Source organism: Stenella coeruleoalba, assembly GCF_951394435.1.
Source record: "Stenella coeruleoalba genome assembly, chromosome: 15".
In the NCBI taxonomy this organism is placed as follows: Eukaryota; Metazoa; Chordata; class Mammalia; order Artiodactyla; family Delphinidae; genus Stenella; species Stenella coeruleoalba.
This window is the reverse complement of record NC_137161.1, coordinates 82,155,280-82,174,529: the sequence shown is the minus strand read 5'-3', so window position 1 is coordinate 82,174,529 and position 19,250 is coordinate 82,155,280. Positions and strand designations below refer to the sequence as shown.

Here is a 19,250-nt window from a genome sequence, read left to right as displayed (position 1 = left end):
TTTTGTATTTTTTGTCTCCGCAGCTGGAGGATAACTGGGAACAGGAAAAGAAAATCCGGGCGGAAGTAGAAAAAGCTCGCCGGAAAGCTGAGAGTGACTTGAAGATGACCATTGACAATCTCAATGAGATGGAGCGGTCCAAGCTAGATCTCGAGGAGGTGGTGAAAAAGTACGCAGTCTTTCATTTTGCCCGTAGCAGTGTTAGCGATATCTAGCACTTCCTGGATGGCACCCGGCGCCAGGCACTCTGCTGAGGGCTTCATGTGTATCAGTGCATGTCCCCTGAACCTGCTCTGTACCAGGCACTGTGCTCAGCTCGGAGGATTAGGGAGGGAGGGGCAGGTGCTTCCCTGTTCTCAGGGAGTTCCCAGCCTCACACAGGGCCTGCTGGGCGCTGGAAAGGACACAGGTACTAAGCAATGCACCCACCCCAGAGGTCAGGGAGTCTTTGCAGAAACCTGAAAATTGGGCTCTCAAAGATCACAAGGAGTTGAGGGGATATGTTAGCAATATCACCCTGGTAATAACATGGAGCACATGTGGAGTGGAGAAAGCAGGAAGACAACTACTGCAATAGTCCAAGCATAAACCGGAACTGAGTAAGAGGCTGAAGGGATGGAGATAAGGAGGCAGGTAAGGAAAGCTTTTAGGGGGCAGAATTTGGACAATGCATCTTTTTAAAAAATATTTATTTAATTATATGGTTGCGCCAGGTCTTAGTTGTGACAGGCGGGCTCCTTAGTTGTGGCACATGGTCTCCTTAGTTGTGGTATGCAAACTCTTAGTTGCAGCATGCATGTGGGATCTAGTTGCCCCAGCAGGGATCAAACCCAGGCCGCCTGCATTAGAAGCACAGAGTCTCAGCTACTGTGCCACCAGGGAAGTCCCCTGGACAATGCATCTTTGAAGCACATTTTGCTAGGGCAATTCTAAAGCACCACAGGCTGCCAAGAGGGCGTGTGCCGCTAAATCTGCATCTCAGCACATTTCTTGGGAGGCACACCCAGAAGGTGCGGGTGACCCTGCCCATCCTCCCCACCTGCTTGGTCTCTGGCATCTTACCTCTCACACGTGGCTCTTGACACGTGGAACTCACATCAGGAGACAGCCTTTTTTTGGAGGAACGTTTTCCCTAAAAAGGCCAAGCATCTGTGTGATGCTGGAGCCCCTAGACTGTAAGCTGCACCAGAGCAGTGACTTCTGTCCGTTTTGTTCACTGATGTGTCCCTGGAACCCCAGACAATGTCTGGCACCAGGAGGGACTCAATAAATTGAAGGCAAATTAATAAATGCACAAGTGAATGAATGAGTGAGTGAAAAACCAGTGGAGCAAATCCTGGGGCTCTGTAGGGCGACTCATCTGTAGGGTGAGAAGGCCAGGGGTCAGGGCTGAGTGGGTCTCAGCAGGGTCAAGGTCTCCCCCGGCAGCCCCAGCTCCATTCCCGTGCCAGCTTGCTGGTCTAGCCTCAGAGCTTTTCCTCAGGAGGTCAAACCTTCTCTTGCAGGAGAGATATGGAAATCAATTCTGTCAACTCTAAATATGAGGATGAGAAGTCTCTGAATTCCACGCTGCAGCGGAAACTAAAGGAACACCAGGTCTGTCTGTGCGGGATGGAGGAGACCCAGATCCTCTTTTGAAAGGCACTGGCCTGCACCTTTGCTCACATCAGCGGATCTGCTGCTGCCACAGAGTCCTCAGAGACTGACTGATGTCCACCTCATGCTGGGATAAATTCCAAGTCCCCACAGTGGCCACAGGACCCTCCACAATAGCCCCTGCTCCCTCCCTGGCTTGTCACCCACCGTTCCCCCACCATTCCGTTCAGCCCCTCTGGCCCCTTGCGGGGTCTCACACACCCCAGCCTCCCTCCTGCCTCAGGACCATTGCACACACTCTCTGTGGCCCGCTTCCCTCTGCTTTTGACAGCGTCCCACATACACTTAGCTGCCTTCCATCATTTTCATTCTAAAAGGCCAGTGGGTGGGTCTCTAACTTCACCCAGGAGAGATAAATGCCCCGCTCTGTCTGCCTTTTTGCCTGCTAGGCCCGAATCGAGGAGCTGGAGGAAGAGCTGGAGGCTGAGAGGGCAATGAGAGCCAAGGTAAGTGAGATGCGTCTACGCTTCCTCCCTCCTTTCCTGAGGCAAAGGACCCAGTGAAGCCACAATCCAACAACGAGCAGAAACTCCTGTTGAGAAACCAGTAGGGGGGAGGATGGGGTTCCGGTTAGAAAGGACTTGTTGTTTCTTGAGCACCTACTGTGTGCCAGGCCCTGTGCTACACGTGCCCATTAATGACGACGTAAGAGGCACAGATGCTCTTTGTTGTGCGGTCCAAGGAGAGTGGGCAATGTTAGCCTGGGGACTGGAAGACTGCATTCAACAGGCTGAGGTGGGGAGGAGTTTCTAGGCAAAGGGAATCAAATAGCACTTATGTGCACAGGTACGAAGGTGTGAAAGGAAGAGCCAGGAGTGGAGGAAGGCTTGAGGGCAGGGATCCTGTAGGGAGATGGATCGTAACACACCTAACTCCAGCTTCAGCCCAGCTGGGCTGGGTGGCAGGATGGGCACTAAGGCCCCCGCAGTGCAGGGAAGAGGACAGACAGCATCCTCTGCTGAGTGGGGGGGGGGGGGGGGGGTGACGGGCAGAGTGCAGAGCTCCCCAAGCGCAGGCCCCTGGCCTCACAGATGCCACGTGGTGATCACAATCCTTACCAGAGAAACAGGGGTTCTTGGACGGCCAAGGTCAGTGTCATCCCATCTCCCCCCAGGTGGAGAAACAACGCAGTGACCTGTCCCGAGACCTCGAAGACCTCAGTGACAGGCTGGAAGAGGCTGGGGGAGCCACATCTGCTCAGGTACCATCCTCGGGGTGTCCAGGAACCCCGATTCCTGCCTGCCTGCCTGCGTGGAGAAACAAATGCTGGACGATGAGCAGGGGGATAAGGACCAGTTAGTTCCTGCTGAATTCCCGGGGCTCCCTTGAGGAGAAACCAATCAATGATAAAGAATAGGCAAGAGGGGGCTGGTTCAGTCCACTTTCTTCTGGGGCTCCTCGGTTCAGTGGACGCAGCTGGGATTTGGACTGAATGCCCCAGGGAGGCCAGCACCGGCCAGCCCGCAAGCCCTTCTTCTGCTCCGCCCCAGATCGAGCAGAACCGCAAGCGGGAGGCCGAGCTGCTGAAGCTGCGGCGGGAGCTGGAGGAGGTGGCCCTGCAGAGCGAGGCAGCGGCCTCCACACTGCGCAAGAAGCACACGGACTCCATGGCCGAGCTGACCGAGCACGTGGAGAACCTGCAGAGGGTCAAGTCCAAGCTGGAGAAGGACAAGCAGGTCATGAAGGCTGAGATCGACGACCTCAACGCCAGCGTGGAGACCATACAAAAGTCCAAGGTGAGGGGGGACACCCCGCAGAGCCTTCACGAATAATATCCCCCGAGTCCCCCGACGGGCCCGAGGTCCATTCTAGATGCTGTGAAGGGAACCAAGATGGACCCGTCACAGACCCCACTGGCTGTGTGTATAACCTCGGCCAAGGTGCACAACCTAACTGTGCCTCGGTTTCCCCATCTGTAAAATGGGGAATAATGATAATCCCCACCTCATAGTGCTGTTGTTAGGGCTACGACAGTTCCTGGCACGTAAGAAAAGCTCAATAAATGTGAGCTATTAGGATCATCATGACATTAGTATGACTATATCCTCCAGGAGCTGGAGACTTAGTAGGAGAAACAATCATCGCCGCAATGAAAAAGTGATATGTGGCAAGAAAGAAAATTAAGTACAATTAAAGTAAAATTAAGCCACTCAACATGCATTTATCCAGCCCCTGCCACAGGAAGAGTCTTCTTGTGACACAAGGGAAGTGGCGGGTGGTGCTCCAAAGGTGAGCAGGGATGATGCTTTGGGGGTCCAGGTCCCAGCCAACTAGTGTCTCCAAACTTCAGACACTCACGAGGCATCTTCGTAGTTCCTGTTTTATCTGCAGACGCCTGCTCTAATGCTGGTATTTTTCCTTAAATTAACTGGCTCCCGGCATTTTCCTATCGAGTGAGGTCAGCAGGGGCCCGGGAGTGAGGGGCTGTGTGCCAACCCAAAGGCTCTGGGCTTACGTTGATAGAAAATGGTGAGCCACTGGAGGTTTCTGAGACAGGGATGTTCTAGAAGGATGAGGTAGGTGGCCTGGGAGGCTGCACTAGGGCAGCGCAGCTGGGAAGCAGGGAGGGCCTGGCCTGGCCCTCCCCATTTCCCCACTGGGTTCGTTCTCCCTGAGCAGATGAATGCCGAGGCCCACGTTCGAAAGCTGGAAGATAACTTATCAGAGGCCAATGCCAAGGTGGCTGAGCTGGAGCGGAACCAGGCGGAAATCAATGCCATCAGGACCCGCCTCCAAGGTGAGCTCTCCCCTCCCCACAGCTTCCTAAGGAACAGTGCATGGAAAGGAGTGGGGATCCTCAAGGAAACTGAAAGAGTACCTGGGTGCCCTCCCAGAGCTTCCTTGACCTTGGAAAATCCACATCCCCTGTGACGAGACGAGAAGATTTTCTTCCTCCCACTGAGTGCTCCAAGTAACGTCTTTACAGTGTAAAACAGGGAACACTGTCCAAAACATTTTCCTATCAGTTCTCTCAGCCACCTCGTGAGATCAGCAGGAGGAGCAGTAATACCGACAAAACACAATTTTCAAACATTTTCAAACATGACCTGCCTACTAACGTAAAGCGAACACGTGTCACTAATGAGGGAACCAGAAAAATGGGAAAACTGCCTTTGAAAAGCACCTGAGGGGGCCGAGATTTACACAGCCAGTCGGGAAAGGAATGTTTCAGTAACTCTGCTGAGTTAGATGCAAAACTGGTTCATGTCCTATGCGGCAATAATACTGCAACCTCTAGGTTTGATTTGGGGTTTTTTCTACCAGAAGAAATTCTCTGCATCTCTAGGTCAAAACTAATTTGCAACTCATCAATATGCAAGTTAACGTCTGACTTCGCAGAGTCTGGGCTCTAAAGAGGGGTCAACAGTTAAGTCAAGCAAAGGTGCATTTCCTTCGAGAAGTTAACACTCCTGAGGCACACCAGTTAGACAACACTCTCGTTTGACACCAGACAACCTCCTTTGGCCTTACTTTCCACATTCTGAATACTTTTTAAAATCAGTATCCCCATTTGATGGATAAGAAGAGTGAAACTCAGTGAGGTGAAGTGACGTGCCCATGGTCACAAAACCGAAGATACAGGGCAGAACTGGGAACCCTTGCTGGTTCTCTGGCTCATGCACCTTCTCCTGGCCTCTGGCTCCGGAGAGCAGTCTACAAATGACAGGAGTGTAGGTTCTGGGACCGTGACAAATGCATTTTTTTTCAAAGTAAACGACTGTTTTCTCCAAACTTCTTTGCTGTATCTCCTGCCAGGGGCTTCGCTATCTGAAGCCGCTTATCCCATGCAAATCACCTGGATGGTGGCGACCCTTGGGCACTTGCTCCCCTCCTGGGCCCACTAGATTTGGGCAGCTGATGCGGTGGTCGCCCTGCTCCCCATTCCAGCTCAGCTGGCCGAGCCACTATACTGATGGGCACTTTGGGAGCAAGGCTTAGGATCTGGCGGGGGAGCTAGTTCTCCACCCAACGCTTCTTCCGTTCCCTTCTCGCCCAGCTGAAAACAGTGAACTGAGCCGGGAATATGAAGAATCCCAGAGCCGGCTTAATCAGATCCTGAGGATAAAGACGTCCCTGACATCACAGGTGGACGATTACAAGAGGCAGCTGGATGAAGAGTCCAAGGTTGGTTTGGGGGTGAGGTAGGGGGTGACAGAGCTGCCTCCTTGAAGAAAGTCATATGTTATGAAGATGTAGAAGGAACATGAAAAATATTTGATTCCACTGCAAGTAAAAGAGTTAACAACAAAACCAGAGTACGCTATATGTGCGACTAAATGAAATTAACGGAATTACGTATCCTTGTGGATAGTAATTGGAAGAAATCAAGGAAAGTTAAACCCTGGTGGTTTGGGTTGTAGACTCCTGTGTCTCCCCCCACCGCCCCCTGCCCTGCCTTTACCCCGCTGTACTGTTGATCCAACGTCGTGTATCTCTAAGTGATGGCCCTGGGTGCCACAGAGCTGGGGGGCCCTGACAGGCTGGTCTGGTCACCGCAGTCCCGCAGCACGGCCGTGGTGAGTCTTGCCAACACCAAGCACGACCTGGACCTGCTGAAGGAGCAGCTGGAGGAGGAGCAAGGAGGCAAGTCGGAGTTGCAGCGCCTTGTGTCCAAACTCAACACCGAGGTGACCACCTGGAGGACCAAGTATGAGACGGACGCCATCCAGAGGACCGAGGAGCTGGAGGAGACCAAGTGAGCGTCACCCTGCGCCAGAAGGGCCGGGAAGGCCAGCGGGTTGGCGGGTGGGTGCGAGGTGGGGGCCTGAGCACCACAGCCACAGCTGACGCCAGGGCCACACCCAGGAGAGGGCAGTTCAGGGGCCCCTCTTAAAGGGGGGACGAGTGTCAGGACAGGGAGCCCACTTCGTGCCCTCACCAGGTCACGCACTGCATGCCCCACTGCTTTCAGCTTCCCTCTTCAAGGGCTTCCTTACCTACATCTTCTGCCCAGAAATGCTCAGGCTCCCTGCAGGGAAGTCAGGATGGTTGGGGGGCGGGATCTGCCTCCAGGCAGGGCTTCTCTGCCTCTGAAGTGCTCAGGAAGCTTCCATGGGCCTGGTGGGACTGGGGTGAGGCCCCTCAGTGATGCTGAGAGGACACGGGCCATGCTCCGTGGCAGAGGTATCCCCTCGGCCAGTTCCCCAGCTCTGTGGCAAATGCCCTCAAGTCCTTTGAGCTTTCTTCCTTCACAAACTAGAGACACAAACGCTCTGCTTGACGGGCCTGAGGAAACAAGAGTGGACACATAAACGTGGCTCAGAGCTGCCCTCTTGCACAAGAGGCTGGCGTGGATGCCCGTGGGCCAGGGCACCCAGGGAAGGCCTGCGTGTGAGCCCCTGGTGCCAGGCGGGGAGGGAACCCCAGCCTGCCACTGGTGCCTTCCATCCACTGGAATTTGTGGTGACAGCATCAGCGCAGTGCCTTCCAGCTGACATCAATCTTTATCTGGCACTCTTTATTCGCTGAGCCTACACCTGCCTTCCTGCAGCTCCACCTCCTGCCCTCCAGCCCTTTTCTAATATTTTCTATTGAGAGCTACGGAGGCTGCCTGGTCCCACCCCAGGCTCTCACTCCGAGCTAAACCTCAATTTCAAACCCTCCCCTCTCTCTGCCTGGAACCTCTTCCCCAGACACCCACAGGGTCCTGGCCTTTGCACATGTGTCCCCTCCCTGCTTTATTTTCCCATAGTGCTTATGTCACTTTGTTGTGTTTTCTGTCCCCTCTCTAGAACAGAAGTTTTGAGGGCAGGGATCTTAGTCTGTTTTATTCACTGCTGTTTCCCTAATGCCTAGAATAGGACTTGGCACTGAGTAGAAACAATGAATATTTGTGGAATGGATGACTGGACACTGGTTGCTCTGTGCCAAACACCCCCGTTTTTATCTGCATCTTTTCCATTGTGACACCAGAGCTCAGCGCCATGCTGGGCTCCCCTGCCCGTGGGTGCCTATGTTTCCTTGATGGCCTCTCTTGCTCTCATCCACAGGAGAAAACTGGCCGCCAGGCTCCAGGAGGCAGAAGAGACGGCTGAAGCTGCCCACGCCCGAGCTGCCTCCCTCGAGAAAAACAAACAGAGACTCCAGGCAGAAGTTGAGGACCTCACCATCGACTTGGAGAAGGTCAGAGGGCCAAATGCTCCAAGGCTGACCATTTGCTGGGTCCAACAGCCCACGGGAAGCTGGATGAGACTGTCACATGATGGGTTAGCAAGGAGGAACAGGTGGCCCAAGAGGGTGGAGAACAGGGTTTGCAGTCAGGCCCACTGTTCACTGCTTGAACATGTGTCAACATGCTCATGATTCTGAGATCTTAACTCAACCAGCCACTATTTAAATAGGTCCGTGACAAGGATAAAACTCAGTCCCGGGAGGTCCAGGAACCTATTGCCCCTGTTCCCCTTCCTCTTCTGCAAACCATGTTCCACACACTTTGTGTGGCTAAATATTCCCGTTTGCATCCCTAGTTCAGACTGATTCGCCAGTCTTTAGCAAAATTAAATAAGATTTCCACTGGCACACACCAACCCAGTCTTGGTCCAGATAAGGTCATAGCCATGTGAGAGGCTTTGGGGGGAAAAAGTCCTAAAACCCCAAGGTTTTTGCTCCCTCCAAATTAAGAAGTTAAGCAGAAAAAAAAAAAGAAGAAATTAAGCAGAAATTTACAACGTCTAATATTGTGCAGCAGCAAATACACAGTTGCGGGGAGTTATGAAAAAGATGGAAGGGCTGTGAGAATAATATCTAAGAATAATGAGCTTTGATGCACAAGAAAAACAATACCCACCCATCTCTGAGTTGGGCAATGATATATATTAGTATGTTATAGAGAAACACGTTATGGGGAGTTAGGTGAACGTCATAAATCTGGGAAGGCTGTTGTGGCCCAGATCCCTCCTTTTACACCTGAGAAAACCCTCACCTGGGAAGATAAGGTGGGCGGCCCAAGGTCACACGTCTAGTAGTAGATGTTTTGGAACCGAAACATAATTATTTCTGGACTCCCTATTCTGTGCTTGTGCCACAAATGTTGAATTCTATCCCCATTCGAAGAAGTCTGGGGTCACCAGAGTTACTGGAGAGGTAGAGGGAAGGAAGGGAGGGGGCAGAAGGAGGGGAAAGGCACAGGAAAGGCAGACCCCTGACACCATCCCCTCCTCACCCCAGGCCAACGCCGCGGCCGCAGCCCTGGACAAGAAGCAGCGGGTCTTTGACAAGATGCTGGCTGAGTGGCAGCAGAAGTGCGAGGAGCTGCAGGTGGAGGTGGACACCTCCCAGAAGGAGTGCCGCATGTACATGACCGAGAGCTTCAAGATCAAGACCGTCTACGAGGAGTGCCTGGAGCACCTGGAGTCGGTGAAGAAGGAGAACAAGACCCTGCAGGGTGAGTCTGGGGGCAGGTGGACGGGCCTGCAGGGACGAGGACACAGCCGGACCCCCCCCCCCGTCATGGGTCTGAGCACCCAGCGCATAGTAGGTGCACAATCAGTGTTTGCTGACTGGCTGGCGAGCACTTGGTCAAAGCATGTGGGCATTCAGCAGTATAACTTCAGGCAGGTGAGTTACCTAGTTCTTCTGTGCCTCATCTGTAAAATGGGGAAATAATATTGCCTTCCGTGTAAGGCTGTTGCGATAATAAAATAAGATAAAAATGTCTTTAAGTCTTCGCTCGGTAGAGTAGCTAGTCAAATAAGGGCTCAGGAGATTTTAGATATTGAGCCCTTCCATCTACCATATGTAAATAATATGTGTATGCATATGTGTTTCTTACATATAGGAGTCTCAGGCTGGAATTTCATTCTGTTGGATATTGCTTGAAAAGTGTTGGTTATCTAATCTTGCCACATGAAATTTGTATTGTTTGTTTTTGTGGTTTTCCTAAACACAAACTCAGTGTTCAAGAGATGTCACTTTTTTCCATTTTTGAAGAACTGTTTTTGGGGTCCCTGTTCTGCTGAGCAGCAGAAATGAAAACTCAGCCAATGCAGGGTTTCCTCAATCTGGGCTGCCCCACCCTGCTTCCTCCCCAGGGTTGTATTTGAGTCCTGGTGGGGGCGGGGGGGTTGATGTAGCATCACTGCAATGGAGGGTAGAAAAAGATGGTCCTTGATTGTCCCCAAAGCTGCCCAAGGTCCTATGAGTCACTCCCAGAGGAGCTCTCTGCTTACAGGAGATAATCTTGAGAGTCAACTGTTTGAGGCCTCTGCTTTCTTAATTTCAGAAGTGTAAGTACTGAAGGACTTGGGCATAAAGTAAATACAAGTTAAAGATTGGGGAGGAAGAGCTGAACCAGATATAGGTTGACTGGACTAGGAGAGGAAGGAAAAGAGGAGGGGGGGTTATGATCAGGTGCTGCTGAGGGTCCCTGCCTACCACCCCCTATCAGCTCCTGGTGCAGGTGAGAAAAGATAGAGGAATAATTGTGTCACATGCCATTACCCCGGGAAGCCGATAGTCCTCATGCTTCTTGTTAACAAAATATTCTTCTTGTTAACAAGAATATTCCTTTCTCAGAGGAGATAAAGGAACTGATTGATCAGCTGGGTGAGGGAGGACGGAGTATACATGAGCTGCAGAAAATGAAGAAAAAATTGGAGATTGAGAAGGAAGAACTCCAGGTGGCCCTGGAGGAAGCTGAGTCTTCCCTGGAGGTAACCATGTGGTCATCACACTGGGGGCTGGACCTTGGCCAGGGACCACACACCTGCTGGGCCAGGAAGACTGATGTTTATATTTCTGGCAGGTTGAAGAGAGCAAGGTGATTCGAATTCAGCTGGAACTGGCTCAGGTGAAAGCTGATATTGACCGGAGAATCCACGAGAAAGAAGAGGAATTTGAAGCTACGAGGTATGAGGCTGATGGGACAGGAGACTGAGTCTAGGTAGCATGATGGAGCAGAGTCCAGAAACCTGGGTCTCTGCCACATACCAGTCATGTGAGAGCTTGGGCAATTTAGGTGAGCCTCTCTGAACCTGTTTCCTCATCTGTGAAATGGGAATAATGATGGTACCTCATACTAATATGGCACTCTCTGGTGTGCACTTAGAAATATAGTACTTTGGGGCTTCCCTGGTGGCGCAGTGGTTGAGAGTCCGCCTGCCGATGCAGGGGACGCGGGTTCGTGCCCCGGTCCGGGAAGATCCCACATGCCGCGGAGCGGCTGGGCCCGTGAGCCATGGCCGCTGAGCCTGCGCGTCCGGAGCCTGTGGTCCGCAACGGGAGGGGCCACAACAGTGAGAGCCCCGTGTACCGCAAAAAAAAAAGAAATATAGTACTTTAGTGATTCATCACAAAACCCCATGAGATAATAACCCAATTCAAAAATGGGTAGTGAAGTAAATCAGAAGGCGAAAGACAAATACCGCATGATATCACTTACATGTGGAATCTGAAATATACAAATGAACTTATTTACGAAACAGAAATAGACTCAGAGACATAGGTAACAGACTTGTGGTTGCCAAGGGGGAGGGGAGGTGGGGGAGAGATGGATTGAGAGTTTGATATTAGCAGATGCAAACATATAGAAGGGATAAACAAGGTCCTACTGTATAGCACAGGGAACTATAGTCAATATCCTGTAATAAACCATAATGGAAAAGAATATGAAAAAGAATGTATATATATGTATTACTGAATCACTTTGCTGTACAGCAGAATTAACACAACACTGTAAATCAACTGTACTTCAATAAAATATTTTTTTTTAAAAAAATGGGTAAAGGACTCAAATAGACATTTCTCCAAAGAAGATATACAAATGGCCAACAAGTACATGGAAAGATGCTCAGTATCGTTAGTCATTAGGGAAATACAAATCAAAACTACAAGATACCACCTCTCTTCCATTAGGATAGCTACTATCCAAAACACAGAAAATAACAAGTGTTGGCAAGGATGTGGAGAAACTGGAACCCTTGTACACTGTTGGTGGGAATGTAATATAATGATACAGCTGCTGTGGAAAACAGTATGGAGATTCCTCAAATTTTTTTAAATAGAATTACCATATGATCCAGCAATTCCACTTCTGAGTATATACCCAGAAGAATTAAAATCAGGGTCTCAAAGAGATATCTGTGAACCCAAGTTCATTGCAGCATTATTCATAATAGCAAAAATGGGGAAGCAACCAAAATGCCCAGTGATGAATGGATACAGAAAATGTGGTCCATTCATACAGTGGAATATTATTCAGCCTTAAAAAGGAAGGAGATTCTGACACATGCTATAACATGAATGAAACTTGAGGACATTATGCTAAGTGAAATAAGCCAGTCACAAGAAGACAAATTCTGTATGATTCCATTTATATGAAGTACTTAGAGTAGCCATTTGCTTATAGCCATCCTGGTGGATGTGAATTGCATTTCCACGATGGCTAATGATGCTGAGCATCTTTTATGTGCTTATTGACCAGCTATATGTCTGATTTGGAGAAATGCCCATTCAAGTTCTTTCCCAAAAACTGGGTTATTTATCTTTTTATTGTTGATTTTAAGAGTTCTTTATTTATTCTGGACACTAGACTCTTATCAGATATATGATTTGCAAAAATTTTCTCCCATTCTGTGGGTTGTCTTTTCACTTTATTGATAATATCCTTTGAAGCACAAAAGTCTTAAATTTTGATGAAGTCCAATTTATCTATTTTTTCTTTGGTCACTTAACTGTTCCTTTGAAAAGAGAGATTCTGACCTGTATAGCCAAAGCTCACATTTTATAATGAAAACAAACAGCGGAGACCTTAGCATCTGGCCTTGAATTGACTCCACTGTGGACTAAAGAGTGATCTTTGGCGTGTTTTTCATCATGTTGGAGCCTCAGTTTCCTTGCCAGGCTGTTTTGCATATTAAATGAATTGAGGTCACAAAGACACATGGTTAACATCGACCTTCCATTCCTTTTCCCAAAGCATGATGCTCCCCCACTTAAAGACTTTAAGAGGAGATACAGTTTAATCTCACAGCATGCTGGCCATATCCACATTATTGCTGAGATTTCTTATCTAGAGAGGTTTAGCACATCCTGAACAGTGGGCCCAGTACGCCAAGGCCTTCTCTGCTTGGACTTGCAGGAAGAACCACCAGAGGGCCATCGAATCCTTGCAGGCCAGCCTGGAGGCGGAGGCCAAGGGCCGGGCAGAGGCACTTCGGCTCAAGAAGAAGATGGAGACAGACCTGAATGAGATGGAAATCCAGCTGGACCACGCCAACAAGAACAACAGCGAACTTGTGAAGACGTTGAAAAGGCTGCAACAGCAAATCAAGGTAGCAATCTGGAAGCAGGAAGAACTAATCACAAAGCCAGCCATCCCCGAGCCTGCAGGCTCACTGGGAGCTAATGACATGCCTGTCCAGCCAGGATAAAGGCACGAGAGCGAGAACGTGGGGTGGCTGGCAGTCTAGGGAGCAGGAGACTTGGGGACTGTATAAATGAGAGACCCCAACTACCAAGATCCGTATCCTGGACCACTGGAAAGAGGGAAGGAGGGAATCAGGAATTTGGGCCTGTCTTGCTTTTTAAAATCATTTTTGACTTATTAGAAATGATTACAGACACAGAAAAATAAAGAACATAACAAACACCCATATACCGACCACTCACCTTAAATAGAGTTGAAGGCCTGCTTTATCACTTGCTGTCATCAGCCTGGTCTGTAGCACATGCATAGCTGGACCCACGCATTCAACATGTGTTTACTGGAGCCCTGCCCTGGCCAGGCACTGTATTAGGTGCTAGGGGTACAAGAATGGATAAAACAAACAAACTTCCCTGCAGACAAATAATAAGCAACAAATAAATAAAATTGTAGTATTAAAAATGGTGAGAGGGCTTCCCTGGTGGCGCAGTGGTTGAGAGTCCGCCTGCCGTTGCAGGGGACACGGGTTCGTGCCCCGGTCCGGGAAGATCCCACATGCCGCGGAGCAGCTAGGCCCGTGAGCCATGGCCGCTAAGCCTGCGCGTCCAGAGCCTGTGCTCCGCAATGGGAGAGGCCACAACAGTGAGAGGCCCGCGTACAGCAAAAAAAAAAAAAAAAAAAAAAAAATTGTGAGAAGTGCTATGGAGAAAGAACAAGAAAGACAGGAGAAGGGAGACGGGAATTAGCCAGGGCAGGGTGTAATTGTCAAAGGTCACTGAGGAAGGCCTCCTTGAGAAGACCCTGCTGGAAACACCAGGTCCTCGTCATCAGGAAATCCTTGACCTCATGCTGACCAGGCTGGACAGATCCTCCAGACACCTGGGCCCTGCATCAACCAGACCCTGAACTCCCCAGGGCAGGGCTGCACTTTGCACTCTCTTCCCCTGTGGCCTGCACCTCCCCACCTTCACCCCAGCTCCCCGCTGAGCCTGGTCCAGGAAGGTCATAGCACCCTCAGGCCTGGGCAACCCCTGGCCGTGGGAGAAGGGCTCAGGCCAGGGTCTCTCATCCGCCAGGACCTGCAGATACAGATGGACGAAGACGCCCGGCAGCATGAGGAGCTGCGGGAACAGTACAACCTGCAGGAACGGCGCCTGAGCCTGCTGCAGACTGAGATGGACGAGGTGCGCTCGGCCCTGGAGGGCAGCGAGCGCTCCCGCAAGCTGCTGGAGCAGGAGGTGGTGGAGGTCACCGAGCGGCACAACGAGCTCAACGTCCAGGTGGGGGCAGCTACCGGCCATGTGGACTCCCACTCGGGGTGCTGGGGTGAGGCCAGGGCGGCGCCCAAACCTCATGGGCTCCCCTCAAAGGCCCACTCGGCAGATCCTCAGAATGCACCTGCAGAGCTTTCTTTCTGTTGTGGTTAGAAAACAAACAAAAAAACCCATAACATAAAACGTACCATCTTAACCATTTTTCAGTGCAGAGCTTTTCAAGACAGACTCCCACGACTCCCCCCTGGAGATTCTGATCCAGTGAGTCTGTAGTGGGACCCACGGGAATTTAACTTTTAGAAACTCCTCATGAAATTCTGATGATTTAGCCAATTTTAAGGACAACCGTTACCACCCCCCATCCCCCCACCCCGCCCAGTGTACTGAAGATAGAACTTCAGAACCGGAAGGGATCTAGAATATTCCAAAGTCCGACATTCGTGGTACACATGAAAAACTGTGGCCGAGAGTTGAGTGGCTCACCCATGGTCAACACCAGGGACCCCAGCGGTGATGCAGGTGCTTCCCGCCGCTCACAATGCAGTCCTTTACCAGCACGGCTTCATCCTTACTCACCATCTCATGCGAATTCACCGAAAGAAAAAAATGTACATGGGACCTATAGGGATTACAACCCCACTTTAGAGATAAAAAGACCAATCCCAGGGGTAAAAAGGAGACACACAGGCAGAAGCACTAGGGCTTGAACCTGGTCTTCCCAGCTCCAAGTTCAGGATTGTACTAGAGATACCACCCACCCCAGGCCTAAATGATGTTCTTCCCAGGCTCCGTGTGATGCAAATTCTAATCTAAAACTCAGAGAAGAATGCAGGATAGAGACCTTCACCCCAAGCAGGGGGCCCAGGATTGGGGGTCTGGGAGAGGGTGGCTTTTCCTGGACACAGGAAGGGCTGTGCAGACTCTGGGCTCATGGCAATGTCTTCGTTTCCTCCTCCAGAACCAAAGCCTCCTTGTGGTCAAGCGTAAGCTGGAGTCTGATGTCCAGCGCATCTCCAACGAGCATGAGGAGCTCATCAGTGAGTTCCGCTCGGTCGATGAGAGGGCCAAGAAAGCCATGACAGACGTAAGTGCGTGCACGGCCTGCTGCAGCTGGGAGGGGCCTGGGCACCCTACCCCCACCCCAGCCAGACCCCCTGCCGGCGACCAGGCCACCCTAGGCAGGGAAGGCCGCCTCCTTTGGTTTCTGAAAAGCCAAGAGATTAGAGCATGAGGCCTGGGGACACAGACCAAAGGAGCCGTTGAAGTGGGCTCATCTGGGCAGGTATTTTGGCAAGGAGAGGAGCCTTGAACCAGCCTTAAGGGGAGGGTTAGTGAAAGGAAGATGGGTGCCGTGCCCAGGGGTTCAGGGCTGGAGGTCAGCAAGGGAGGCCTTCAAGTGTTTTCACCCTAGTATCCCTTTGGGTGCTCAGTGGTGGATGCTACGTGCCCCACTTTAAAGATGAAGAAATACAGATTTTATCGTCAAGCTCCTTAGGCTTGACTGAAATGCCAGGAGCTCAGGAACATTGTTGGTCTTATTTGGTGCTGTGTTCTGAGATCATAGACTGGTACCCGGCACGCTGTAAGCCCTCCATGAATATTTTACACAAGAACAAGTGGGTTAAATGACTGGCGCTGGGTGCAGACCTTGGACTTTCTACTCAGGCCTGTGTTTTTCCCGCTCTCTGTGCTGTGCCCCTCATGGAGGAGACAGCAGAGTCTGGCTGGAGAGCGCCGGCTGGCAGGTCCATGGGATTGGGCAGCCTGGGTCTGAGCACAGGCGCCTGCCTCCTCCCGTCACTCGGAGGGATGTGGGAGCATGGGGCACCCCCTCTACCACACCCCAGCAGCATGTCAGCCAGGGTCCTCTTGTCCACCGCTTGGTGTCCCAGAGGCTGGGAGACAAGGTCCCTCGTCTCTCAAAGGCACTAGGAGCCTGGATGGGAGCCCAGCTCCAGCTCCAGTGCTTCCACCCGCCCCCCCACCCCAGGCTGCCCGCATGGCCGAGGAACTCCGGCAAGAGCAGGACCACTGCATGCACCTGGAGAAAATCAAGAAGAACTACGAGGTCACCATCAAGGACTTGCAGGCCAAGATGGAGGAGGCTGAGCAGCTGGCTCTCAAGGGAGGGAAACGCACAATCATGAAGCTGGAAGCCAGGGTGAGGGCGGCACTGAACCAGAGGGAAAAAGGAGATGGGAAGGGGGTCTTTTCCGCCCAAAAGTGCCAAGCATCTGATGAGGAGCTGGGCCTCTAATCTATTTCTACAACGGTCTCCTCTCCTCCTCCTCTCCCTGTCACCTTCCCCACAGAGTGTCCTTAGCCCCCAAGCAGAGTGGTTCCCCACATTCTTCCTCTGTCTCTGTTCCCAGTCTCTGTTTCCAACACTATTCCTCTCTTCTTACTTACTTAAAACGAGCCTGCATCTTCACCTCATGGAATGTCAGAGCTGGAAGGGCCCAGGGGGTCGGTCACCTTGTCCCACCCCTGCCTCCCCCATTTTCCAGAGGAGGAAACTTGAGGCTCAAGGCATCTGACCACCTGCTGGTGAAAGGCTGAGCCCACCCAACCCTCCTGGGCAGGGCTCACTTCTGGGCAGGAAGTGGACACCGCAACACCCCTGCCCAAGGCCACTGAGCTCTGAAGTTCAAAAACCTGCGTTCCCCCAGCCGCATTCCTCTCCTCCTCCCCCAGATCAAAGAACTGGAGACGGAGCTGGACGGGGAGCAGAAACAGCACGTGGAAACGGTCAAGACGCTGCGGAAGAATGAGCGGCGCCTCAAAGAGCTGGTCTTCCAGACGGAGGAGGACCACAAGACCAACCAGCGCATGCAGGAGCTGGTGGAGAAGCTGCAGAACAAGCTGAAGGTCTACAAGCGGCAGATCGAGGAGGCGGTGGGTGCCCACCACGTGGCCCCAATTCTCCCCCCTTCCCAGCCCAGGTTTCCAGCCTTGGTTAGAATGAACCACAGGAGAGGACTCAAGTCTTGGCCAAAAGATGGCTTCCTGTCCACAGCACTTCATCCTCGCTGTCACATGGGCAGTGGACTAGACATGACACACTGGAGATAAGAACGTGTAAAAAATGAAAATATCCCGAGAACACCCATGCTAACTAAAACACCTACTTTGGTGGGATCTAAAGCCAGGGAAGGTCTCGGGTGCCTCCGTCCTGCTTCCACTGCCCCTTGTGGCCTCTCCCTCCTGGTCAGAAGGTTAAACACCAGGACCTTTCCTTTTTTGATCCCCTTGACACAAGGCAGGAAGGCTGATACTCTTAATCTATTTCACAGGTGAGGAAACAGCCCAGAGTAGGGTACTTATGTTATTTCAGTCAAACTCACATGGTTAGCAAATGGCAGCTTCAAGTCTCAACCCTAGACCGCACGCCCACCTGCCGCCACCATCATCCCCCACCCAGGATGTAGATATTTGACTCTGCTGTCATTTGCTGCCAGTTCTGGGACCACCACGTTGACTCCATCATCCACCCACGCACCTAACACTGTTCCCAAAAGGCTCAATAAAGGCCAGGTTTACAGGAAATACGGTTCTAACCAAAATGACACTATTACTCTCTTGGGAAGATGAGGGGGTGGGAAATGTGTGACAGGGGCTCAAGAAAGCACCAAATCCACATCTTCCATGGTGGGGTACCAATAGCTAATGCCTAAAACCACACATTACAGAAGCCGCAACAGAGCACATTTTATTTAGAAATATGGATGTCAAAGCCAAAAACAATCAGCTAAAAGCGTTGAAGGTAGGTGTCTGTGGTGACCTGGAGGATGCCCCGACCCAGGACTGCTGTGTTTCCTAATAAGCCTTACAGAAAGACTGGACTCTTTAAGATGTCCATGTAGAACTGAAAACAATGCACGTTTAGCCAGAACAAGCCATTGTTCCATTTTCCACTGTGCCTTTGTCACAGGAGGAGCAGGCCAACCAGACCTTGGCTCGCTACAGGAAGACGGTACATGAGCTGGATGACGCCGAGGAGCGGGCCGGCATGGCGGAGACCGCCCTGAACAAGCTGCGCACCAGACACCGCGTGGCTGGCAAAGGCATCACCTCTGTGGAGATCATCCAGGTGTCCAAGACAGGCACCTCCAAAACCCTTTCTGAGGAGTGAGGTGCCACGTGTCCCAGCTCACAGCCGGTAGGTGTGTACTCTATGCTCCAAGTTCACCTCCCCTGCTCTTGCTTTGCTCTTTCCAACTTCTCTGCTTCCTGTCTGCCATGCCCCGACCTTATGCAACGGGGATCCCAAAGCCTCCCCTGTCCCTTCAGCCGCAACACTCCCTCAGCACTCTCAGGTGTGATGCCGTCCACTTGTGTCACAGGTGCTGGTGGTCGTGATGCTCCCCCCATCTGAGTGGAAGCTCTTGGGAGGCAGGTTCCGCGTCTGCTGCCCCTTCACACTAGGCCTGGCAGATAGGTGCTCAGTACATGCTTGTTTTCACTGGAGAACTCTAGGGACATCTGCAAGCTTATAGGTGGTGTGCATTCATCTTTCATATCCCCCACAGTATCATCCCTGAGGATTTCATCAATGCTGGCTGAATTTAGGTTTCTAACATCAAGGAAATCATCATCATCACAGCTACCATTTCTTGACCACTGAGTGCCAGTGGGATTTTAGGGGCAATTTTTTTAATAGTCTTTTATTATTTTCCTTAACCCAGAACCAATTGAGAAGAAATACAGGAGACAAATACATAAAAGTCACAATGCTAGTTTTATTATGATACAATTCTAGATTGAGAATTCATGGGTGTCTACCATGAGCATCCTTGTACTTCACCCCAGAATTAAAAGTACCTGCAGAACTGAACAACCACAGCCCTGCTCCCTGGGGAGCAGCCCCTACTCCAAGGGCAGGAATGACCAGAGCTCATCGACCCTGCAGGTAGATCCAAAAGGGGACCAGATGGGGTTCATCCCCGCCTTCCTGGTTC

The 19,250-nt window shown here is 51.3% G+C and overlaps 1 protein-coding gene across 1 annotated transcript in view; it reads left to right on the top strand.

Annotated features, from left to right (window-relative positions):
- The window catches only part of MYH16 (myosin heavy chain 16), a gene marked incomplete at both ends in the record, with an annotated part of 52,506 nt that extends 34,082 nt beyond the window's left edge, over positions 1–18,424 (top strand). The window contains 18 exons of the mRNA XM_079945493.1: positions 24–169; positions 1,506–1,596; positions 2,046–2,102; positions 2,771–2,857; positions 3,147–3,392; positions 4,276–4,393; positions 5,654–5,781; positions 6,156–6,352; positions 7,647–7,779; positions 8,824–9,040; positions 10,171–10,307; positions 10,400–10,503; positions 12,734–12,926; positions 14,095–14,298; positions 15,251–15,376; positions 16,283–16,453; positions 16,987–17,187; positions 18,224–18,424. Of these exons, the coding sequence (XP_079801619.1) occupies positions 24–169; positions 1,506–1,596; positions 2,046–2,102; positions 2,771–2,857; positions 3,147–3,392; positions 4,276–4,393; positions 5,654–5,781; positions 6,156–6,352; positions 7,647–7,779; positions 8,824–9,040; positions 10,171–10,307; positions 10,400–10,503; positions 12,734–12,926; positions 14,095–14,298; positions 15,251–15,376; positions 16,283–16,453; positions 16,987–17,187; positions 18,224–18,424 (2,757 nt within the window). The remainder of the gene's footprint in view (positions 1–23; positions 170–1,505; positions 1,597–2,045; positions 2,103–2,770; positions 2,858–3,146; positions 3,393–4,275; positions 4,394–5,653; positions 5,782–6,155; positions 6,353–7,646; positions 7,780–8,823; positions 9,041–10,170; positions 10,308–10,399; positions 10,504–12,733; positions 12,927–14,094; positions 14,299–15,250; positions 15,377–16,282; positions 16,454–16,986; positions 17,188–18,223) is intronic.
- Positions 18,425–19,250: the final 826 nt, after the last annotated feature.